The sequence below is a fragment of the Scomber scombrus genome, chromosome 22 (genome assembly GCF_963691925.1).
Source record: "Scomber scombrus chromosome 22, fScoSco1.1, whole genome shotgun sequence".
NCBI classification, from domain to species: Eukaryota; Metazoa; Chordata; class Actinopteri; order Scombriformes; family Scombridae; genus Scomber; species Scomber scombrus.
The window spans coordinates 14,028,937-14,054,765 of record NC_084991.1 but is presented as its reverse complement, the minus strand read 5'-3'; the positions used below and the strand labels follow the sequence as shown (position 1 = coordinate 14,054,765).

Below are 25,829 nucleotides of genomic sequence, written 5' to 3'. Positions count from 1 at the left end.
CATTCACTGTCACTAGTCACACAACACCAGACTGTCTGTATGGCTGCTTACCACAAAGACACAGCGGCATTGTCACTCTTCAGCTGCTAATCACACTCGCATTTGACGTAATTTCCACTGTAGGTAGGTGTTCTTATGATGCAGTTCACCTTCATTGTAAATTCCAAGCTTTATTCAATCTATGAACTTCATTATAACATTATAAAAAGTTTGAAAAACTAAAAGCTACTTGTGAGGCTTTTCTCCAACTTGAGAAACAGGATTCAGTATCCTTGAGCTAGATACTAAATCCTCATCTGCCCCAGGACTGTCAAAACCTGGCTGCATTGGTGATTCAACTAGCATTAAAAAAAGACAAGAAATACATAAATTATTTAAAATAATCTGGATTTAGATTCCATCCTTAAAGCAAGAGGCTCAAAGTGCTTTCCAATGGGAGGAAACATCAAATGCAATAACAAGACGTAGGGTATTACAAGAATAAAACATTAACACAAATACATCAGATGAATTGATAAAAGATATCTAAAAAATGAAATATAATTTATAAAAAAGAAATCAAGGCAGCCTGCCCTAAAATTCCCTCAAATGGTACAATGTTCAGTTTTCTCTTCAAGGGTTCCTTCCTTCCCCCTACCTCTTGTTGAGTGACACAGAGAGACTAATGCACATTTTTATATCCAGCAGACTAGATTTTTATATTATTTTAATGTTCGTCTATCATCTTATCATAGTATGACTGGGGCCAGAAGATGACTTATATATGACATATTTCAGCATATTTGTGAGCACCGCAGGTTAAATTACATTCACCTTGAAGACAGATGTGTCAAAACCTGAGAAAATAAAACCAAAACTATCTGCACGCACTGTACTGAACCACTAGAGGTATGTGAGTGAGAAATGTTGCTGAACTGATCCTTTAAAGTGATTTTTGAAACTTTATTAAACGATATTAAACTTTAATTTCATCCTTACCAAAATAAATATGTTCAACAAGTGGGTTTTGTGGGAGGGAATCTCATCAAACAGTGGTTTTTGGTTTGTGTATTTATATTTATAGGGAGACCCTGCTGTAAAGAGTTCGACCAGCAGAGGACGACATTCGCCCGACAACTTCTCTCCCATCACCCATCCCTCCTCCTCCTCCTCTTCCTCCTCCTCCTCCTCCTCCTCCTCCTCCTCCTCCTCCTCCTCCTCCTCTCCTAGTCAAAACCTCCTCCCTGTCCCCAGCGACAGCCCCTCCCATCAAAGCCATAACCTCTCCTAATCCCCCCACCCCTTGTTGCCTGGAGACGGCTCAGACGAGCAGGTGATGCATTGACAGGGAGCAGATGGTTCCCTGTGGAGGTAAGCATGGCTGAACAATGCTTCCATATTCATCATAAAGTCTCTCTAACTCTCTCTGTCTCTGCCTCCTTCAAAATGCATGCGCGCACACATAACTTCAAAGTTTTCAACCCGCTCCCCTGATGAATCACCAACACACACATGAGATATTTGTTCACTCTTTGTTTTGATGAATTGAACTGCTGATTGAGACAGCCAACATTCTGATGCATCTGTCAATACGGCAGGGTTTGTGCGGACCAAGTGAGGTGATAATGTTGTGACAGGTTATTAAACGGGGGATGGGTGATTAATAGAGGCTCCTGCATTTAGTAGGAGAGGCTGCTGTACTGTACGTCAAGTTCTTGGATGGCAGTCAGAAGAAAAGTAAAGACAAACAATAAGGGGTTCCTTGCCTCGGCCTCCCTGCGCTTGTCTTCTGCAGGTGTTTTTGGGTCTTTCGCTGCAGTAACTCACTCCTCTAAAGAAGTTCCTTCTTTAGCCCCTGTCTCCCCTGGAGATAAAGTACAGACACCCCACTCTCCCTGTCTCTTTCTTTCAGCTAACTCCTGAATAATCCAGCAACAATACAGGGCTCTGAGGCGGTGTGCAGCGATTCGCCGGAGGCCTGACTTGTTTTGGGGTGCAGCGGTGGGGGCGCGGGGTGGGGGGAATGGCATTATGGAGATCAGCTAATGCATGTAAAACACTGCATCCATTTTTTTCTTTTTTCTTTTTTTATTGGAACAAGTGGTAAAGAAAAAGTGTGCGGCACAATAGAGGCTCCAGAGCTCTACGCTTAACCCACCACACCTGGAGCACACAACAGGGGGTGAAAGTGGCAGCCCACCTCTCCACCACCCCCCAACCCCCCTTTCCCCCTTCCTCCTCCCACTCACCCATCATCACCAGCACCACAGCACCTATCAATACAGGCTGTAAGGAGCTTGGTTGGGCTGCAGGAGGAGGGGGGCTGCCTGTATTCATGGCCTGACTATGATAAAGACGCACAGTGAGGAGCCATTGAAGAGCCCTGTGCCCATAATGGAGTCACTAATAGGTGCCTATTCAGCAAGGAAAGTGTTTTCTGGAGGAGAAAAAAAAAGTTTTGGGGAAGCAACAATCACTTTGTCTGCTGCCTTGTGTATGTAAAATTTATGCAGCGCTCCACCCCTCCACCCTTTTCCAACTCTTTTTGCTGTCTTTTTTTTCTTTCTTTAAAGAGCGTCACCAGTGAATAGACTACATGCATAGTTTGGAGTCGTCCTTTCATCCTTACTTGAAAATAAATTGAATGGTCTGTTCTCAAGTGAATGCAGTTCCAGAGGCAGGGATCTCAAAACAGGAATACGCTCTCTCTCTCTCTCTCTCTCTCTCTCTCTCTCTCTCTCTCTCTCTCTCTCTCTCTCTCTCTCTCTCTCTCTCTCTCTCTCTCTTTCTCTCTCTCTCTCTCTCTCTCTCTCTCTCTCTCTATCTTTCTCATCTCTCGCTCAACATAAAATTGTAATCCAGCATGAGCAACTTTTACTCAAAAATGTTTTTCCGGCTGGATTTTATCCTGATCACATTTGTGCAGTCTTACATTAACAAGATAGTCTATAAACTCTCTGTGATCTTCTCTCTGGATTCATACATCTCTCTGTTTATCGTTCACGTATCTGTTGAGTATATAGAGAGCAGATATTAGGAGAAGCTGGTCAGAGTTTACAAGCAAGCCTGAAAAGACAATAAGGTTTTTACATAAATGTGGTGTTTCTAATTTTGCTTATGTAATGATAAAATTGTTAGTGGGAAGTTTCCATGTTGCTTTTTACTTTACTTCATCAAACACAATCACAACTAAGACAGATTTTAGGTTAGAGTCTGCAGAATTGTACTCCACCTAGTTATAATTGGATGTGACAATTCATATCTTTAACTATTTTTCTTTGTCACAAAACTTTGTGAATATTCAGCATGTATTGCTGCCAAATGTTTCCTCCTCATTTCAGTTACTGATTTTAATATCTAAAACTTTTGATTAATTTCACATTAGAATAATTTATTAGGATCTTCCTCTCAAAATCAAATAAAAAGAGGGCGGTCTAGACCTGCTCTGTGAAAAGTGCCTTGAGATTACTTTTGTTGTGATTTGGCACTATATAGCTAAATAAAGATTGATTGATTGATTGATTGATATCTTAAATTATAGTAACTTCACATTTTCCAATGCTTTCAAATATCCCTAATAAAACAAAATACTCATGACTTAATAAGTAACAATCAGTATTTAAGTTCAGGGGGAAAAACCCATCCTGATGTATTATTTATTTGGAGGTTAACACTCAAAAAACGAGCTAATCTGTTTCATCAAGACTGTCACTGTGGGTGTTTTTTAATATGACACAGGCCTGCCGACACAAGCTGGCAACGCCACAACTGGTTGATTCTGATTCAAATGTTAAATCCTGATTAGTGGAAGTTTTGCCAACAGAGGCCACTTCAAACCAGTAAGGATACACAGACAAAAAAGACTTGAAAGACTGTGAAAGAACCAAAACTGTGTGTTTTTGTCAGAGCTCATTATTCAAAGTTAGAAGCTTTTGAAAATATATTGAAAAAATAGCTTTTAATACGTCTTAAATGTTGAATAAGCATGTGCATGATAAAAAATTATCCAGGTAGGGGAACACAGATACCAACATCTGATACTTCATGAGTCAAGATGATATAATAGCATTTGATGCATCACCTAAAGAAAGACTGGGTTTATGACATCACACCTTAAAACTTGGTTGGTTTATGTCTGAACCTTCATTTGGAGGCTGCAAACAAATTATCTCACAGATCTGGTCGATGTCTGTCATAGAATAGCAAACTGAATATAAAGAGATTTTAAATACATCTTAGGCTGCTTTTCAGGCCTGAAAGCTGCCATTGCTTCTAGCAACTATATTTGCCCCCCCCCCACCCCTGTTCCCGAGGCACCAGGGGACCAGACCTTGTGGGTGAGCTGACTAATCTTGAAATGCTGGAACCATATTGAAAGAGAGGGCATGAACTGAGAAATACTGGGACCATATTGTACTGCGTGTCAAAGGGCTTAGCTGACAGATTGATGAGATGAGGAAATAACAGAGCTAACTGAGGAGCAGGAGGGGAGGGGGGAAGGGGGGGGGGTGGGGGGTTGGGTCCCAGCATGGCATAGCAACCATGGTTTGGAGTCAGAGCAGGACTCCCTGCAGGCCTGGCAGGCAGAGCCGGCACAGGTCAGCGCTCTTTGATTCTCGGTCCCGCAGCCGACAAAGGGCAGCACGCAGTGGGCAGGGCTGCTTTCCTTAGAACAGCATGAAAGCCCTTGTAATGGTATTTTTATGTGTTTTCTGAGAGGCTTTGTCAGCTTTTGTGTGCTGATGTATGTGTTTATTTGTGTGTGGTGTGTGTGTGTGTTTGTGTGTTTTACCCCTTTTTCAATTAGGTAGTTTATTCAACTAGGGAGAAAGGGTTGAAAATTAATTAAATGTTCATCTAAAGAGTCCTTTATTTTATTCAACGTTCAAAATCAACATTACCATAAATGTGCCAGTGCTAGCCAAGTGGCTAATTGTTCAATTGCTGCCCCTCAGCCAGATGTTTTATTAGCCATTAAAGTAACAGTAAATCAGATTTAGATTCAAAACAAGAGAAAACAGGTGAAAAAGGTTTTTTTTATTTCTCTCAAAAATTAAAACAAGCATCTATACTCAATATTTATATTTTGTTTCGCACTTAATATTTTGTTAATCTGTTCTCGCTTGCAAAAGATGTTTTAATCTCAATGTGACTTCCTGGTTAAAAAAGGTTAAATCAAATTTGGACTCTGGATGAAATGACCACTTGTGCATGAAACAAGTGTCTTATAGTAAGAAACACAGAGAATTATTCAACTCTGCAGTTCCCCCCACAAGTTTATGGAGCATTTTTGTATATTTCAGGTCTTTGTTTTGGTTTTATTTTAATCCCATTGACCTCATTAGTGTAATTTTCAGATACAACAGGGAGCTATTTAATTTCAGTTTTTAAAAAAAGCTCTAAAAACCAACTGTACCCTTCCTGCTCAGCATCAAACAGCAGACAGACACATTTAGCAACTAGCTGCTAAACGTATTGAAGCTTCTAGCAGATAAAGAGCAAAATATTTGCCTAAAGAGTTGGTTGAGACCGAATCAGAGCTAAAAGTAGATTGAATATTGGACTTACATTTGTTGGGGGACTAGAAACACAACTTCGAATGAATGCTAATGTTACTCTGTGTCTGCTTTATGTTTAAATAGGCCATTTTTGTTAGGGCATGTTCTGTTTACAGCTGGTCTCTGCTGCCACCAACACACAGTATGTAATTTCTGCCGCTAGGGTCTCTCAGTCAAAAATTAACAAAAGAAGGAGTTTAATGATGTTGTCAAGTATTGTGGGATCATGATAGTTATCTTTATTATGTATGTATGCATGTATTATATATTTATTTATGATAAATATTCTATTGAAATAGCCACAAGTAACTTAAGCTAATGTTCACTTTATGGGGACAGAAAACTCATTTGGACAGCAACATTGCACATTAACCAACATCACTGTAAATGTGGCAGTGTTAGTCAAGTGTCTAATTTTAATGTCTTTTCAGTGAGATGTTACAGTGGATTAGCCATTACATTACCAATAAAAGGAACTTCATATAAAATCCAAACAAGAGGAAAAAGTAGAAATGGTTAATTAATCAAATGTTTTTAGTGAATTGATTATCCAAGACAAAAAACAAACCTTTAGCAGCACACCATCCATGCCACAAACATCCTATGATTCCCAACCTTACTTCCCCTCACACATTACATTTTCTTGCAGTGTCTTAGCAACTGGTATTGTGGCATCTGGATTACCCAAAGTGTACTGCAGAGCCCCCATGGTGCTGAACAGAGGGACATCTCAGGCTGAGTGTGCTTTATGAAGGCAGAGGTCTTGATCTCAGATTGTCCCTAGAAGCTTTAATACATGTCACAAGTTGTACTATTATACTCATTTTCATGTTGCCAGTTTTTGAAATGTTTTTAATTAAAGCAGACTCTTGTTTTTAATCCTGAAGCTGATTCTACAGAAGACAAATGTCTCAGGATTTAGAGCAAGTTTAAAACATTTTTCTGAGCAGCAGTGGGACATGGGTTGTGTGGGGGTGGCTGCTTGTGTCACCGCTGTAAGTGTTTAGTCTGGTCACCATGGAAAACTCTGACTACTCCTCACTTGTCCAGAGCCCTTGTTAATATTATACCAAGAACGTATTTACTTGGATTTTTCCTGCTCTCCAAATCTGAAGATGAAGAACCTCAAGCCCAAGACACACTCTAGATAATAAGCTTTGATTGGAGATACAGATAGAGGGCTGTTCAGAACATGCACGCACTCACACACAGAGGCACATACACACCACAGAGCTCTGATTTGTGGAATTGATAGGGTGCATTGTTTCCACAGAGCTTGCCACTATATGCCCTGTAATGTAATTAAGGTCAGGAGATTTATGCTGCTGTATAGCAGCCCAGAACCTGATCCATGTTGTGTCTGGAGTTGGGCTGAAAAGCCCTCTCTCTGTCCAGCTGGTCCTGATTTCTGCTCTGGCCTCTGTCACTGTTCGGGACTATAGTGCTGTTCACTGCTTAATTGAAAGCTTTGGTTTATTGTGGGCCTTGTTTTCGTGTTGCATGTGCAAGGAACACAGGGCTGATGTGCATTGTTAGTCTGAAAACTTGTAGTAAACTCAGAAGGGAATATTGTTTTGTGGCCTTTGTTTGCCAAGGAAACTATGTGCATGAGGGAGTTGCACCAGTTTAGCAAGATGGTAATTATTAACAGCCATAAGCTATTTAAATAGACTGCATTTTTTAGCCTCCCACAGAGAGGCATATCAACAGGATCCTGTTGTGTTCGCTCAGTTCCCTAGTCTAGAGTGAAGGTATTATCAAAAAACATTCCATAGGGAAGTGTCAGTGTTTCCTTGCTACTTCAGGGCTGAAATGTCAATCTTTTGACAGACAAAATGAGTAAATTGAAAGACTAGAGCTTATTGGATATGTCTGTTGTGGAAAGAAGAACAGCTCCCAAGCCTCACTGGGAAAACCAGCCTTCCAGAAATCAGGATTTCAAGCGTCCTCGGAGGCTTCTGGCTCGGCCTAGGCATCCCCTCAGCATGAGCACCTGGCCGCCTGACAGCTCCCGCTCTGCACACCACGCGCACAGGGTGAGTCCATCCATGCCCACCCAGCTCTTCCTAAATCCTCAGCAGAGCGTCCTGCTGCCGCCACCGCCCACAACTCCAATATACCAAATGAAAGACACGTCAAACGCTGCTGAATGAGCCCCATGTAGAGAACATGAGAGAGAAGATCCGTAAGACCCTGAGCATCTGTCCACCTCTCTGACACTAATGAATGTTAAGTAGGTTAGCTGCTGGTGTGCCACTGTCCCACAGGTCATTGTGACCGGTGGTTGCAGTGGGGCTGTGCTTTTGTCAGGGTGCGCCAACCCCCTCTGAGACATCTAAAATGGCTGGACCGCTTACTCCTGCACACACAATCCCAGCCAATAGTCGCCATATTGATCCCCCTTGCTTGCAGATTAAAGCATAAAAGGAGCTCTGTTTTACCAGCAGGAGTCCCTACTGATTCCCAGAGCTCATTTCAGGGTCACAGAGTCCTTGCAGCCCCCTGACCCGAACCCCAACGTGAACACATACAAACACCGGTGCGAGGCAGGGCAGAAACCTTTCCATAGATGAACCCCATTAAACAGGATTGGTCGGATGCTCACATTCACGGCTCATTATAGCTGACCCCGGGGCTTTCTCTCTCCCAATCTGGGTGCTCTCCTATTCTGTTTCTGGCTCTAACCTGGACCAAACCATGCTGAGGTGGTCACCCTCGCCTTTTGTTTGCCATTGATAGCTTGAAAGTTTGCTTGATTGTCTTCTGAACTGGATCTCCTCATCTGTTGTGTTGCACTGCATTGACAAGTTCCTGTGGTGTGCTTTTAAAGTTTTGTCTGTGCTTTGGCAACTGTGTAGCTCTTTTGTCTCAATGTTAGTTGGTTTAAATAATGTGTGTGTTCGTGTGTCCTTGTTGCTGACCTTTCCAGGATGCAGCTCTGATCTCTGGCTCTCTGTTCAGTGCCTGCTCCCTTAATTAAACGTTGATTAAATGCCTATTAATGCGCCCTGACTCACAGACAGGGTGTAATCAGGTGAAACGGAATTAATAAAACATCCAGTGTGGTGCTCGGGAGAGAAGGAAGGGCTCCCATGAGAAAGACAGACAGATGGCAGCAGGAGTCACCAGAGAGAGGAAAAACCAGAGTGGGAGAGGGGATAAAGGAAAGACCAGCCACCACTTTGGTGATTAGCTCTAAATTGGTAATTTGATCTGGACCATTCCACCTACTCAATATTGATAAGACTGCCCATATTTGACCATATTTCCCCCTGCTGGCTCACGCCGGCAGCACAGCGCTTCCTGTCCACTTGAGTCCTGCCAGCCCACGCCGCACTGCGCATGATGAATCTGACAGGAAGTACCTTGAGGTGGAGTCCGCATGGAAAAGGGGGGGATACATGCCGTCAACAAATGCACAGTGGAAATCCCATCTGCCAGGAATCTCCTTAATCACATCATCTGAATTGAACAAGGAAAAGAGGAGCAGCAATCACTTTAGACAAACTCTCTATGGGATTATGTGTTGTATGTACAATGACGGGTCAAACGATGACATCAAAGGCAGAGCGGGACCATTGATGGATGCATTCTTTTAAGCTAACAGAGCATCACATTGTTTTTGGAGCACTTTTCCAAATTAATATAATTTTGATGCCTTTTTCAAATCTTCATTGTCATCAAATTGTCATCCGTATTACTAACATAGCTGCTAAGAGTGAAAGTTCATTCCTGACTTTGGAAACAGTAGTTTAAGTTCCATTTAGCAGCTATACTGGAGCTTTTGTTCATATCACACTATCTTCATCAGCTGGCAGAGTTTGCCCAGTTGTCATGGAGCTGTAGATGTTTACATTTCCATTCAAAGTACGTAACACTTTTTATGTTGTGTTTTTCATTTTTTAAAAGCAAGAAAAGACATTAATTTGACTCTTGCCCTTTTCTTTGGCTTATTTTCTATTGCAATTAATTTAATTTCTCCAATTTGTTTACAAAGGCCTCCACCAACCCCCAACCACTTCATTCTCTACAGTCTAAAAATGTACTTGATTTTACATTCAGCGTGTAATTAGTAACAGCAAGGTCATTGGGCCACAAGCACCCATGATTCACTGGGAAATTGGTTGTAGTTCCCCCTCGCTTCATTATTCGACTGCAATTAAGGATTCTATTAGGGATGGAAGAGTTGTGAGGTATTTCTAGCATAATCATATGTGATGGGTTTTGTTGAATACAACAGGTACAGCCTAAATGAAGCCAATAGACAAAGGCGACGAGACAGCCAGACCTGACGCTGCCCTCTAGCCTCTCATAGTGGCACTGAATAGGTTTGAGAGTCTGGCACAAGCTGGCAGAGATCTCCACACCAGTGCACTCCAAAGGAAAAGGAGGCACACATCAAGCTCCATTGTCCTCCTACCCTGCAAGCCTTTCGTGCCCCCTGTCACCCACTCTGCTCCGAGGTTACAGCCCATGAATAGAGGGTGAGTCCTGGGAGGATTTGCTCTATTGCACCCTGGAGTGGACTGACTCTGGAGCTGACTCGGTGCTTCTGGGAGCTGCCAGGAGCTGCAAAGAGAGATGGATGAGCTGCTGTGCTGACTGTTGGGCATTGGCTGGTGATGTGTCTCCAGTGATGGATGAGTTAACAAAGTTTCCCCTGCACCATGGGTCAAACTGATGCACCCTGGCCATGAGTTCACCATACTGTCCTGAAGAAGCTTCAAAGTACAGAGAGGAACAGACGCTTTGTAAACTGAACAGATGGAGGAAAGTGGCTGCGTGGGAGAGCAGACTCCATCATAAAGTCCTCAGCTTCTGTTGTAGTAGCACAGACCACTGGAGGTGTTTCACAGGAGCTCAGTAATCAAGACAGATTGGTTATTAATGCACTGGTGGAGGTTTAAATGTCTCTGGAGAGCCCTCTCACTGTGTGGCTTTACATTTGTTTTGCCAGTCTTCAGTCATTGTTCTCAGTGTGGAGGCCCACGGAGAAGGAGGATGAGCTATTAAGAGCAGTTCATCTCTGAATTCCTTTGATTGATTAATCCCAATCTAATTCTGATAGATCTGTTTTTTAAAAGAATTGAATGTAAAAGCTGTTTCTGTCATCAATATGTCTTTGGGTTTTATGTGGCTTTTTTTCTGTTTCTTGCAGAGACCCATTTATGTGTCTTTTGTCAGCAAGGCCGTCCTGTGGGATAAAGGACTCTGCCAAGACACTGTGAGTGCTCAGACGAAGTTTTAGAGCCATTGTATGTGTGCAACTAATTATATAATTCATCATTTTGTTTGTGACATTTTAGAAAATAGTGAAAAATTACCATCAAAAACATCCAAAGTAATGTCTTCAAATTGCGTGATTTGTCCAACAAACAATCCAAAACAAGAAGATCACAGCACATGCACTGTGGAAACCAACAAATGTTTGGCATTTGTATTCACCCTTATGGCATGGCTGTCGGCATTTCAGTCAGACCTCCACTTCAGTCCAGACTGACATACACGGTTGCCCATGAAGTTAGAATAAAATATTTTTTACTTCTTCTCATGAAATGATTGTGACAATGTGATTTATTCTTGATAGATAAAGTGTATATATTCACAAAATTGTATTGATCAATCTCATTGCACCTGGTCAAAGGTGATTACTGATGTGTATAAATAGAAAATAAAAAGAGGAATGTATCCGAAAACAAAATTATTCCAACTTTATGGGTGACTGTGTATATTAGCAGCTACTGTAGATAAACTGGCACAACATTTTGTCCAAACATTCATGGTTCCTGGCTGACAGATCCTAATGACCCCTGACCTTTCCTCTAGTGCCACCATGAGGATTGTAATAGAATGTGATGCAGACATTCAGGTCCCACTCAGAGGGAGCTTAAATTCATCATCTAGCACCGTCATGAAGTTAAAATTCAGCCTCAGCTGTACTTACTGCTATTGAATTGTCAAATTTCACATATTGACACTCTGTGGTGACAATGGTAAACGTTATTCCTCCTAAACATCATCAAGCAGTCGCTAGCTTGGCTGTCGACCTTCAGTCTTAGGTAGATATTTAATGAAATAGTAAAAAACCCAGGAATACAATGATTTAAAATACAAACCGGCACCAAGATTGTAATTTTTTGTTTTGTCATTCAATTTCAGTGTGACTTTTTAACTAAATATACAAAATCTGAATATATTTGCCTTTCCCCTAACAAGCAAAAAGAAAGAAAGACACACACACACACACACACACACACACACACACACACACACACACACACATACACATATACACACACTCTTCTTATTCTCTCCTCCAACACTCACAAGTCCCCACCTCTCCCCTTTGCTCAAAAGAGTCTGGGAGTGGATGTGCCACAATTAACATTGGAGTTGCCATGGGGACAGCAGAGTGTGGGCTGGCTTCCTGTCTTGGCCTCTGGTTAAACAAACAAGTAAAGTCAGCAGACAAAGACGCTCGCTGGTCCTTAGAGCCTCATTTACATCCTCAACTGCCTTCAGCAAGTTCATCAGGCCTGGCATCACCCTCTGTTTCTGCCCCGCTACTGAAATATCTTATAAATCACAAGGGCATTGTGATGGTAAAACTGCTCCCGTTATACAGCGACACAACTTTTTTTTAAGGGTGTCCCTGTCTAAACAGACAGACAGCCGACAAGAGGCTGTTGACCCATCGGTCTGCTTTATATAGGCGTCAAAGCTCCTGTACCGTCACCCAGGGACACGAGCTGCAATGGGACAGTCCAGGTCAGAATGCACAGGTGCCCAAACAAGCCGACTGTGCTGCAGAGCTCCTGTTTAAACCTTGAAAATCTGTATGTGTTTTTGCACAAGCCTGGGTTTTATAGTTTCAGTGGTATGTTTGGTTGTTTTCTTAAATTGTGGCAATGAGTTGAGAAAAGATTCATCACTATTTGCACTTGTTACCCAATCTGAAAAATCCAGAAGGTTTCCATATATGTAAATGCACAAGATGTCTCCTACAACACAGAGAAGTCAGTTTTCAGTGTTTCTGCAATGGAAGTTTCCACATCAAACTTACATAAGTTGCATACCGGACCAGGATTGGTTTATATCACAAAATTATGCTCATATGGACATATCTTTAACTTTAAGGTGAGGAGCAGTCTACAAAGATCTGCTGATATAACTTCTATCTAACTCCACATACCCCCAGTTTTATTTTATTTTATTTTTTTCAGTTTCAAACTTGAACAACACTTGAGGCAATTTATCAGAGGAAGCTTCCTCTGGAGCCACAGGAGGCTTTATGCAGCTATTTTCACATAAGCACTGGTGCTTCCTGAACACACCTGAAAACTGACTTTGATGTGTAAAACCGTGGCAGTTCCCCTTTTAACTAAAGGGTCTAAGGACTTCTTCCTTCACTGCATGTAATTTGGAGTAGTGTCATCCTGTGCTTTGCTGTGGTGTGTTGCGTTGTTTCAGGATGTGGGGGCTTCGGGAGAAGAGCCGACGGGCCCTCTGGGGCTGCGTGGGCTTGAAAAGCGGGGTCATTGTCTAACCATCGAAAGTAGAAAGTTGCTCTGAATGCTAAGCTGCATCTGAGCCTGGCTTCTGACACGAGCTGATAATCAGATTTACTCCCCTGAATCCGCCGGACTCCACAATGCGCCCCACTGTCGTCGTCCCCCGCTTTGCCTCTCGCCGGCCCCCTCGCCAGCATCCCGACCCTTCATCCACCCTCCCTCTACCCCTGCAGCAAAGCTAATTACACCCCACAGAAACACAAATCTCCATGATTTAAAAAGTCACTCTTTTTCAGGGGTTTAACCTTGTTAGGGCCTAAGCCTGGCTTTCTTGTGCATCAGCTCTGTGAAGAATTCTCTGTTCCTGCAGACACTGGGACATAGACACACTTCTGTCTTTGCTCGTAGTCGTCCGCCTGTCAGAGGGTTCACTCGGAGGCAGTGTAATTAAGTGCGTGTGTGTGTGCATGTGTGTCTGTATCAGCTTATGTATGCTTGCGTTTGTGTGTATATGTGTGTATCAGAGTGTGTTTAGAGGTGAGGGGGGGTGAAGGAGCACACGCAAGTCTGTCCTCTGCAGGCCATCTGGGACTCTGACTAACTAATAGACTTCCTACATTCATCTAGCAGCGCTACTTGTACATCTCAATCAGGGAGCTGTTGACCACAAACAGGCCCATAATGACATTAGCCAGTTCTGGCTGTGTGAGGACAGCGTGTGGGTTGCCTGACGCCAGGAGGTCAGCCTGTTTCCTGGGGGCCTGCAGGGGCCTGCAGGGGCCTGAAGGAGCCCACACAAGTATTATGGGTGTCTACAGAAACTACAGTACCTACTGTCCCTCCTGGAAATGCCTTTTGACACTAATTGACATATTACAGTAATGTTAAACCATTTTACAGTAATTAGCGGTGCATCAAAGAGCTATTTTCATTTCAATCATTTGGATTATTAAAGTTTGTCTTCAGTAAATATTAGATTAAAGCTGTATTGTCAAGAGATGATATCCAACCTCCTTCTCCTGATGCATATTTAATACAGTACATTGAGTTTAGATGAAAAATACAGAAATGTTTGCTTTGTAAAACAACAATATATACAAATATTATTATTATATTTCCCTACTTATTCCAGACTCATACAAGTTAAGGGATACTAAAAATACAACCATAATATCACAATATTGAATGATACCTCTGCCTTATTAGAAGTTAGTTTTGGCCATCATTTCCATCATAACACCAAAATAATTGCTGAGATCTGGGAGCATCAACAAGCAAGAAACACAAGCAGTTGGACATGTGACAGGTTGTAAACCAACAATTTAGCCAGTTTACCAACTTTATGTGGAGCTTAACCTGAAATGTCGATAGTAGTCCCTCACTGCACAGGAGAAACTATGGTACAGCAGGTCAAAGGTGAACCATGCAGGGAGCTGGTGTGTAAACTGTGATGATGTGACAGTTTGGGTAATAACTTCGCTATTTGTCTTTGCTTTTGTCTTCTGTATACATTCACCTAAGTCTGGGCTTTGTTTAAAACCTGCCCGATCACTTCACTGCTCGTGTTTCTTGCCACATCAGGCTTCTTTTTAGCGTTGTCTCCAAAACTAAGAAAATATGACCCAAGTTTCACAAAACAATGTCCCCAAAATGTCAATTAGGAGCTGTTAGAGAGCTTCTGATTATATCACACAATCTTGTAGATGCTTTAGAGATGTGAAACCTTTGATCTCATGACCCAAGTTGTGATAAAACAGAAGTATCATTTGATTTGAATGCTTTTCTGACATCAGTATGTACAAGAATGTGGCTGATGTGTGCTTACTGACAATCAAATGAAGCAATGAAAGCAATGAAATGCAATGCACTGTGGACATATAACACAAATATTATATAACACAAACTTCATTAACAATCTGTACACCATGCAACACTCTTGATCCTTAGACCTTCAATTGGAGCCTCATCAAAAAACTTTAATAGAAGAAAAAGAAGGTAGAAACCTCAACAGGAAGGTCAACAGAAGAGGGACTCCTCTTCCAGATTGAATAGACATGCAACAGTTTAACTACTTTTTGAGTAAAATTCAAAATATGTGTGGCAGTTTCTTTGAGGGGGGCTCCCATACAGAAAACTCTGCAGGGTGGTTGTGTTGAGATAAGAATCCGTTTGTGTGTGTAAAAGCAACACAGCATTGTCCTGTACTTTATCTATGATTGCGTGTATGGATGCATTAAGGGGGCTTTTTGCGTGGGTTGTAATGACACACGCCTACGTTAACATACATGCCCGGACCTGCTGTGCAAAAGTTCACTGGTTTGATGACACCAGCCGAGTCTAGCCTCACAAAGCCCTCCTCAGCCTTTTGACGGGCCTGAGTGACAGGTAATGAGGAGGCCGTAGGGGAGGAAAGAGGAGCGTGGAGGAGAAAGGCACCATCACTGGCTCTTGTTCTGCTGTTTCTACCTCACTTCTCCCTCTTTACATCACAAGAATGCAAATCTTTAAAGCCTCTAGATCTGAGAAAAGGGAATCAGTGGAGATGGTGTAGGGATTTAAAAGCTGATCCTCCCTGTGTGAGTCACAGACAGTGACCCCACCTTTCTCCCCCCACTTTTTTCCCTGTGTCTGAAGGTCTTCTGGTTCATCATTGTACTCACACACAGATGTAGCATGTGCATTTTTCTGTTTGTTTTTATTGTGTGTAAAAAGGGTGAGGAGCTGAACTTTGTTTCTCTGCCTCCGATGCTGCTTAAATCCAAGACAAATAAAAGCACTGCATCTGTGTGTGTGTGTGGATCACAGGGCCATATATTACAATTGTTTGCTCTTTAAAGGCCACAGAGGAACTGGATGAGTCACTGGCACCGCCGCCGTATGCTGGGCTGGTTTTCACTGGTTGGCGTGCTGCAAGCAGCCGTCCCTCCACATTTTCAATATTGACCGTCCTGCCTGCTTTTATCTCCCGTGTCCTGACAGTGTACCCAAAAGAGTTTTATCACCCTTGAGATAATTTTCTGCCTGCTGTCTTTAAAAAGGAGGAGGTTTAGAAAAGGAGAGCAGATTGGGAGAGAGAAAGCTTGATGTACTTTTTTGTGCTGGAGGAAGACATCTGTGATCTGTTTTTTGGACACAAGGGGGCAGCGGTGGTACCGCGCATCATTTGAATTCTCCCTCTCACACAGTACAGAGGGCTCTCTGCTTCAGACTTTCATTTTCTGGTAGTCTGGCACAGCTGTTTGTCAGTGTGAATTTTAATGGTATTTAGAACAAATATATTTTTGGATTAGCATCAATATTGATCACTAAATAATGTTAAAAAGGTTAAATGGGAGGATAACATAAAACAATAAAATAATCACATGTGAATCAATCCAAAATCAACCTTTTTATTATATTAAAAATACAATATATATATATATTTAGTTTTAGTTTTTCACTTATTATTTATTTGTTTTTTCATGAGATTCCAGACTTTGATAGTATTAAATTATTGAATAGATAAACTATTATTTTGCAGTATTTTTTTTCCTTTTTCTCTATTAAACATATTGTATATAAAATACATTAAAAATACATAAATACTTTTTTTTACTTTTTATTATATTTTTACGATATTTCGTAACTTGTAACTATCATATTTTTATTATTATTATGATTATTAATAATAATCATAATAATAAAGTAAATATACATTTCCAGGATTTCGATTTTTGGAAATTGTGTTCATTTTGTAAAAAAACAAAAACAAAACTATTTTATTGTATTCCAACATCACACGTATTATCATTTTGACTGAGATTTTTATAAAGTTGTTAATTTAAAAAAAATAAAAAATGTTTTGCGCTTTCTCTTTTTAATTGTCTTATTTCTTTATTTAGCCAGTTTTCATTGAATTGTATTTATTTATTTAAAAGAGTAGGAGCGAAGTGAAAATACTGATAATAGTTCATTTCTCCAATGTTATCTTGCACCTTATTGAGAATATTTCTATCATCTTCTCTTACAGGCACATGTCGGTTCAAATCACCGTCCATCATTGTGTCCACGGTTCTTGTCTCACATGAAAGCCCGTCCTGAAGACCTCAGGCCTCCTCTTTTCCTGAGCTCCAAGTCCAAACCACAGCCTCCATCTCAGGGGAAGATGCAGAATACAAACAACCTCACTGCCTTAAAGACCCAAACACTCGAGGGTAAGGCTTATCAACAAAACACCTGGTGCTTTCACACCATCTCAGACCCCAGCCTCGATGTTGACAGGGGGACGCTGACTCCTTTGACTCCTCTCATTAAGAATTTTTCTCGCCTTTTCTTCCTCTCCTGGAGCAGTGGAGGTAGAGGCCACCGAGCTTGTCGTTAGCTCTTAATCTCCCTCTGTGGTTGTGTTTGGTTAAGTGCAAATCTCGCCCATCCTCTCTGATGAGGAAGTACCCACAGCGCCACCCTCCTGGTGGTCTTCTGGTGGGACTGAAAGGCCTGAGCTGGGAGACCTGCCGCTCCTTTCAGAAGCTGACCTCTGATGTGAAGGCATTTCTCCCAAGACTCACCTCAGCTCCACAGCAGGGCACTGCTTTCAGCATGCTAGCCTCTGTGTGTGTGTGTGTGTGTGTGTGTGTGTGTGTGTGTGTGTGTGTGTGTGTGTGTGTGTGTGTGTGTGTGTGTGTGTGTGTGTGTGTGTGTGTTTGAGTGTGTATGTATAGTAGAGGAGGGGGGCATTTCTCAGCACTGGGGTCTAATACTAATTATTCTGCCTTCCTCACAATCGTCCTTAACCCTGCTCCCTGAAGAAACGTGCTGCGCCCAATGCCATGGCTTTGGCTCTAACACATGTCATTCATATGCACATCAGCACACATGCACGCGCACACACACACACACACACACACACACACACACACACACACACACGCACACATTCATGTACACTTCCCTGTGTGTGTAACAGATGGGAATGGCAGGGCATTGTAAGAGGAGCAGTGCAGAAATGTGCTCTCCAATGCGTTCTCTTTATCCCCCTGTGCTGACTCCTCTTGGCGGCAGACCCCCAGGAAACAAGAGCAGATTGTCTGACACCCTCCACCCCCCCCCCCATCACACACACACACACACACACACATGCTTGGTGGTCAACAAAAAAAGGGAGCAGAGAGAAAAGAAGGGGTGTGCAGCAAAGGGGAAGAATGGAGAAGGCGAAAGGGAAATGGGCGGCGCTGGATGGAGTTGATGTTTGTGGAAGAGAATCTTAGAGGGATGAAAGGAAATGCTCAGAAAGAAGAAAGACGAGTTGGAGCAGGAGAGATAATGAGTTTGGTAGGAAGCAAGACAGATGGATAAAATAGTGCTACAAGTGCTTTGGAAAATGGGTTTTGGTTTTGCATTGTGTATGGGCATTTTTACAGAGTAGTGCTGAAAACAATTAATCAAGTAGCTGTTTGAGACATTTATTAAGTGAAAATACCAAATAACTTACCAGGTCCAGCTTATTAAATGCAAATTTGCTGCTTTTTTCTATTATTTTATCTTAGTAAATTGAATATTTTGGGATTTGGATAGTGTGTGATAAATGTGTCTCTTCAGGCTCTATTCTCCACTATTTTCTGGAAAATAATCAAAATGATAGTTGCAGTGCTGTCTAAGTGAATATTAATAATCCAATTACCAGAATTACCAGATTTGAAAAAAAATCAAAAATATTGATATCAATATACTGTATATTCTGTGGCCTAATACAAGTGTCAAGACATGCCTCTTTTGTCTTCTGCTTTACAAATATAACTAGGCAATCGAAGCTTTAGATCATACGACATTAAAAGTCTCCTCTAATATTAACAGATCAACAGGGGAGAAATCTATAAGTATATTAATATATAAATAAGCAGCGCAGTCAATGAGATTCCTTAAGCACTTGTTGCCAAAATATGATTTTAGGGAAACCTGTAACCGACATGACAGTCCCCCATCTCCAGCTTGTAAGAAAGATTGTGTGCATACATGCTCCCCTGCCCTCTGGTATTGTGAATATTGAGTTGGGAAACAAGCAGCTGCTGCAGTGGGGTGATTTCTCGCAGCCTTTGTTAGCAGGCCGATCCACCCAGCAGGGAAACAAGTGTTTGCTTCAAGGCTGAGGAAAGTGGGAATGAAAATGCCACGAGCAGACGTTGGCAATGTTAAAGATGACCTGAACCATGTCGACCATTCAGAAACGGAAATGTTTGACCTTTAATTAAACTCTGGCTCTTGCACCAACTTATCTTAACCCATGTTTAAACTCTTAAAGTAACAAGATGTTTTGTTTTTGTCTTTATTGAAGGAGTCTTCCATCTCAACCATGACAGAAAAAGAAGTGTTTTGCAGAATGAAGGCTTGATGGTAGGAAGGCGCTCTGCTGTTGTTGTTCCCTTTCTCCCACTCCATGCTACACTGCCGTCATCCACCATCAATCCAACACCTCCCCTTCCAAACACCCCTGAGTCCATCTCTGGAAGACAACTTAGCAAGCCGAACACCGTCCCAGCATCTCCCTCCTGCTCCCCTCCTCCAGAGGAAAAAAATGAGCTTCTGGAGAAGGACAGAGTGCCACAACCTGCCCTGGTGTCCATCGCAGAGGCTGCCGAGCCAGACTGGAAGCTGCATCTCCGGCCTGCTGGGTCAGAGCGCACAGAGTCACCGACGTCCGCGTTCTCACACGGGTCTCTCTCAGACTTCAGTCGTCCACCTTCCAGTCTGTTCAGCCGGAGCACGGACCTCGCCAGTGGCAGGACCAGTGTCCTGTCTGGTAAAACTTACAGTGACAATGGAGGTAGCTGTAGTGTCCTCTGTATGCACTTTCGAGATGCAATAATGATTATTGATTAATCCACCACTTAGTTTATGCCTAATTGATTTGATTCATATGTAAAATTACAGAAAAGAACAGAAAAATGCACCATTTCTTTTAGGATGTCTTCAAACACCCCAAAACTTAATGATATTTACTCAACATTGATGTGAAACAGAGCAGTCAATCCTCATATTTTAGAAGCAAGAACCACAGAATATTTAGTTTTCTTTTTTAATTTTTGGTCAAATGACGTAATCATTTCATCATGGGGGAAAATTTGATCACTGCGACAAGTCAGGAGTAAATAACGATAGCATGTTCGTTTCATTAGGCAAATGTGCATATACTATGAAATGGGTAACAGAATTAATTTATGTAACTGTGGGTTTTAAAATGTAGGATTATAGTCTTTATCATATCATTAAGGGAGAAAATGGTGTGTTAAATGAAGCAACTCTGTAATTTTCCTTTGTCTTTTCGCAGCAGATATCAGGGATTTAGACCAAGAGGGCAGCGTTTGTTTCTCACCGCTCCATCCTTCCCAGGTGATGCAGTCACCTTTGGCTTCTTACCCTGCAGCAAGATCCAACCCTCACCAATCCAAATCCAAGACCACGCCTCCACTCTGTGACCTGCTCTTGGGTCAAACCACACCTCTCTCACCCCGCCCGACCTCAAGCGTGCGTCCTCATTCAGAAAAGCCTGCAAGCAGTCGTAAAAGCACCAAAAGCCTCCTCCAAGATGCATTCATAGATCCTGGTCTCAACCCATCCCTGGACTCTAATCGTTGCCTTGTTACACCGGCTTTCCCCTCTGCAACATGGTCTTCCTGCCCAAGTCCGCAAAGGACCACTTACCGCTCAGGGTCAGGAGCAAAGCTGACCTTTTCTCCTCCTCAGCTGGAGTCTCATCGCTGGTCTGTCTTGCCTCCGATCTCCCCTGTCAGAGGTGAGAAATGAGCTCTGCTGACCACATATGGACCGTTCACAGCCTCCTCCTTGGCCGGCGCTACGCCCCTGCCCACATTCTTAAAGGCCGGATTGTCCTGAGCATGGCTGGACATCCACTAGTAAACAAAGAGGCAGGGAGAGACACAGAGAAATCAAAGCCTGCTTCCATAGTGAGACGTTCAGATGCTCCTGCCCCCATCAGCACATTGTGAAAGCATTGCTGTCAGCCTGTTTTTCCCACCTCCTCCCACCTCATCATAAATAACGCAGAAAGCTTTTCTTTTTCCTCTAAATCAGCTATAGAAAGGGGAGCTTTTGATGAAAAGCTGGTACCGTTTGATTCCCTGTTCAAAGGCATGAGGCCCCAACAATAGAAGTCGGGGTCCTTACCTCGTGTGCCGTGCCTCTCAGCCTCGGCTCCCCCATGCCTTGGCTATTCTCTGGACTCTGAGAGGGAGACGTGTAGCCGATGGTCATAAATCCACACTGACCACCGCTCGCTGACGGCAGAACACTGAGGAGGGCCGCCACAATAGAATACCTCCGCAGCTTTCCTGCAGCCGCTAATTTACCGTTCCGAATGGGGATAAAGAACAGGGCCAATGACATCTGACTCCTCCGAGAACTTTATGAAAGAAAGCAAACAATGTGGAAATTGTGTAGGGATTTTCTCTTTTCTATCAGAGACATCTACTGTTCTCTGTGTCGTGCTGTGCTGCAGGGGGGCCCATGCTGTATCGTAGCACGCTGTTCTCTTCACTGCGGACACAGAGCGAGTGTCACTGGTTCATTTATTTCACTGCAGATGGAGGCAATTCAAGCTCAATGTGGCAGCGTGTAAAGCTTAAAGGATAAGTTTAGTTTATTACAACTTGGGTCTTATTTTTTGGCTGTCATTTCAGACAGTTATGATAAGACTGTTCTCACCAAAGTAACTGCTGAGATATGACGTGACCCCAGATATCAGCTGTTATGTACTGTATACTGTAGGAGTGACAGCCAATTTTCGCCAGTGAAAAATCATTAAAACAAAATATACTTATCAGAAAAGTTTTTTTATACAATCAAATGCTGAATAAGACTTGTTATAGGCGACTAAAATGTTACAATCAACTTTCATGAACTGAAAACACAATGAAATAGCGACGGCTACAGCTACGCCTGTAAATCTGGGGTTAGGCCATGGTTATGCTGTCTAACTGACGTTGTTGCCGTGGTAGTGAAGTGCCTGTAACAGCACCCACCTGTCAGTCAAAGGGGCCACACCCTTAATTTTGCATACCTTTAAGCCTTAATAAGATTTAAGGAGGCGAGTTATATGAAAATGCACCCCCCATACAATTGTCATGAGCAGCTAAGTTAGCTCTCTAGACCAAAACTGTTTTTTGTATCAGGCTGTAAACATGTTTATTTCTGTTGTTAAGTTTTGCATTTTAACATGGGGGTCTATGGGGATTGACACTCTATTGGAGCCAGCCATACAAGGGGCCATACAAGGAAGTGAAAGATTTTGGCACTTCCACGTTGGCTTAATTTTTCCACCCTGGAGGTTGCTGCTTGCCTCAGGCAAGGTTTTCTCAGATCCCCAACAAACCAGAGGTTGACCCCGAGCTGACCTGTTTTGACCGCCATCCCCAGAGTGTAACTGCCCCTTACAATGAAGCGGGGCACTGTCCCAGCCTGGCCTGCCCTCTCCTCTTAGGGCCATTCAGCCTGGCACTGTGACCAGGAAAAGAGGGGCCACAGGCACACAGAGAAGGCCTTCTCCTCCTCTAACTTTGTCATATCAAACCCACTGACCCCCACCACCACCCTTAACCTCCCCGAAAAACTCTCCCTGACTCAGTGTAGCCCTCGTCGTCTGAGAATGACAGCTGAGTTGACAGCAGCAATATGCTTTGAAGTGTCAAGTCAAGTCCTTCCATTGTGTCTCTGAGTAGAGCGTCGAGCTGCTCAACTGCACAATAGTGCGCTGGTGTGTGCGTGCCGTTGTTCACATACTTGACTGTGTGAGGGAGGCTTGATGTGTACATTTATGCTTGTCCGTGTGGGCAGACACCAAGGAGCTGAGTTTGCCTTTTCCTTTTAGAGCCTCCGTATATATTATCCTTTTGTCCGGGCCAAGCTGTTCTGCATTTCTAATGTGAGAAAAGCCTCGACAAGCCTCTTTCAGGACGACGACAAAACACACCACCCTGGTGAAACAGTTTCACTTGCTAATCCTCTCATTTCTCAACCAGGCAGAGTGAAACAGTTTTGTTTTGGTATTTCGACAGGAGATAAGTAATTAGTGATTAGCTTGACAGTTTTTTTTACCATTCCTCTGAGTGAGGTCTGTGGTAATTAGGGCTTAAGGGCAGAGTTTTCTTGCGCCATGTTTATTGAAGGTGAGATGAGACTACTTTAGCTCCGACCTCACCTGAGGGGCACTCATGGAGGTCCGAGGTTTGTGCTGAGTGTTGTCTGCTTGTCAGAGTGTTAAACCTGGAAGAGATGGGCTTTAACTAAACCCACTACAACATCCAGCCGATATTTATAGTCTGATAACGCTGCATCAGAAAATGTCCTCCAGGAGCTTTTGAGCTGTCGGCTTCTGTGGTATTCATTGTTTATTTACACCTCGTTAGTTATCCGTCTAAAACTCTCCAGGGATCTACTGACATCACAAGTGGCCAAATGTGTAATGTGATACTTTATTTTCCAAAATGTGTCGTGATAAAATGATTCTTAATATTTAGCTTTTTGTTATTGTTGTGATTTTCAGATAGTTTTTTGCTTTAAATGCACTGTAAGAATTTTGTGTAATTGAAAAGAATCTATTGTCACCCAAAAAAATTGCTAATAGAGTAAGCAAAAAATGAGTTGTAGGAGTAATTTTGCAGAGAAGGAAATGAGAAACTTAAAAGCTCATGTTTGTTAAGTATGAAGCTACAGTTGGGAGACAGTCAGCTTAGCTTAAGGTCACGATTTTGTGTATGAACTTCTAAAGTTTATGAATTAACAAGTTACATCACGTTTTTTAGCCAGTAGGAGCCACATTTGAGACTTGTTTTGTTGAAAAATCTTACTACGAGAAATCAAGATCACTTACCTTGAAACAAATGTATCTTTGGTGAGAATTTAATAATCGAATAATCCTAAAATACTATATGTTTTGTTGAATTTCCCTTTTTTCATTGTCATGCAGACTCCTATAGCTTTATTATTATTCTTACACTTCTTTGCTGTGTCTTTATTTCCTAAGGCAACAGCCCACTGTCCCAATTAAAGTTACATCTAATCACCATCATCATCATTGTGATTATCATCAACACACCCACTCTGTGCTGTTGCAGGACGATGCGGCTCGGCAGCTTCACGCTACTCGGAGCTCAGCTGTAGTCAGTCTCATGTGTTTGATGAACTGGAGGCCATCGCCCCTCGGTCGACTTCCTGTTCCTCTCTGGACGAGCCATCAGACTCATCAGGCTGCCCTTCACCTGATACAGGTAGACACATTTTTACTTGATCTCTTGTTTAGTCTATAAAGTGTCATCATGATTTCTCAGAGGACAAGCTGAAGTCTTACAATTACTTGAAATTATGCATAAATATTACATTTACAATCATACAGAAATACATTTTTTGTGTGACATTTTTTCTTGATAAAAGACTTAACCAAGCATCAACTTAAACACCAAATTTGAAACTTAGTCATTTCCAGAGAACAATTTTAAATGTTTTGATCTTGTTTAAATGTATATAACAGTATGTATAGATATAATGTTAGGGTGTAACTAATGATGATTTACATTATTGATTCATTTTCAGTCTAAACTTTCATTTAGGCAAAAAAATGTCAGAAAAAAGTTTAAAAAGTCCATCATAATTTCCTAAAGCCCATGTTTGTATATTCAGACAACTGTTTTTCTCAAACAACAGCACAAAAATGCAAATATATTGAGTTTACCCTTTTTTACACAAAAAGCACAAAAGCCACATTTTAGAAACTACCACAAAATTTGAGCATTTTGGCTTTAAAAGCTCTGATATTTTGTGTTAAACTTGCAGTCTACATACTGTAATATTAAGGTTTGGATAATCAGCTGGTTCCAACTCCATGTCTCCAATGTCCATAATAATGAAACTGAAAGGTTTAACAGCCAACATTGTGTTTGATTTAATGTATTTGTGTTTGTTTGTTGTTGTTTCTACTTGTGTGTGGCTCCCAGTAATGTCTCAATTAGACATGCTCTCCTTCCTCTGTGACTTCTGTCTTGTTACAGACAGGGATGGGTTTATCTGAGCGCTCACTGTGTCAGGTCTTTGTGTCAGCCAGTGTTGGCCAACAAAGGCCGAGTAAATGCGATGTGTGTGTTCATGCATGTTTTAGATAGCATGTGTAAATGTGTGTGTGTGTGTGTCCTGGAGGTGGTTGAGTGAGCTGCCGAGAGAGACATTAGCCAATGAAGACTTCCTTCACCTCCCCTGCTAATCCCTGACAAGGTGTTTAACCTGCTTGCTTGACCCAAACCTCTGTCTGACCCAGGCGACCTTTGCCCTGAGGATGTGGAAGGATCAGGGTAGCCACTGCCACAGCAACCACAACGTGATAACATCAACTCTGGGCTAAAACTAAATGTGAGCTAATGCCCCAGCCTGATTTTTATCAGAGATTGACATGAGGCACAATTTACATCTGCATAGAAGAGATTTAAACCTGCAAAGAGCAGGATTCATATGAAAATACAGATTATTTATTACACTGAATCACAAAGTGTCAGACATTTGTCAAAACTTCATCCTCACATGCAAGTGGGCTTCCAAACTGGCCCATCTTTTGCATGCAAAAAGTGAAAATATGTATGAAAGCTGCTGATTTTCAGAAAGGTAGGCAACGTGTATTTTCACTTTTTTGTGTGCAATAAACTTCCAGTTGTCTTTTTGTGTCTCCAGGCACATTTCATCATCACTAACGGACGTTATACAGATTTGTGGTGCAGTTGTGTCGCTGAGTAATTAAACATTCTAA

The 25,829-nt window shown here is 42.1% G+C and overlaps 1 protein-coding gene across 1 annotated transcript in view; it reads left to right on the top strand.

Annotated features, from left to right (window-relative positions):
- Positions 1-1,242: 1,242 nt before the first annotated feature.
- LOC134004836 (uncharacterized) overlaps positions 1,243-25,829 on the top strand; it is a 58,500-nt gene continuing 33,913 nt past the window's right edge. Inside the window, exons 1-6 of the mRNA XM_062444232.1 lie at positions 1,243-1,350; positions 10,696-10,761; positions 17,058-17,241; positions 19,359-19,847; positions 20,352-20,816; positions 24,154-24,306. Coding sequence (XP_062300216.1) covers positions 17,112-17,241; positions 19,359-19,847; positions 20,352-20,816; positions 24,154-24,306 — 1,237 coding nt within the window. The 5' untranslated portion in view covers positions 1,243-1,350; positions 10,696-10,761; positions 17,058-17,111. The remainder of the gene's footprint in view (positions 1,351-10,695; positions 10,762-17,057; positions 17,242-19,358; positions 19,848-20,351; positions 20,817-24,153; positions 24,307-25,829) is intronic.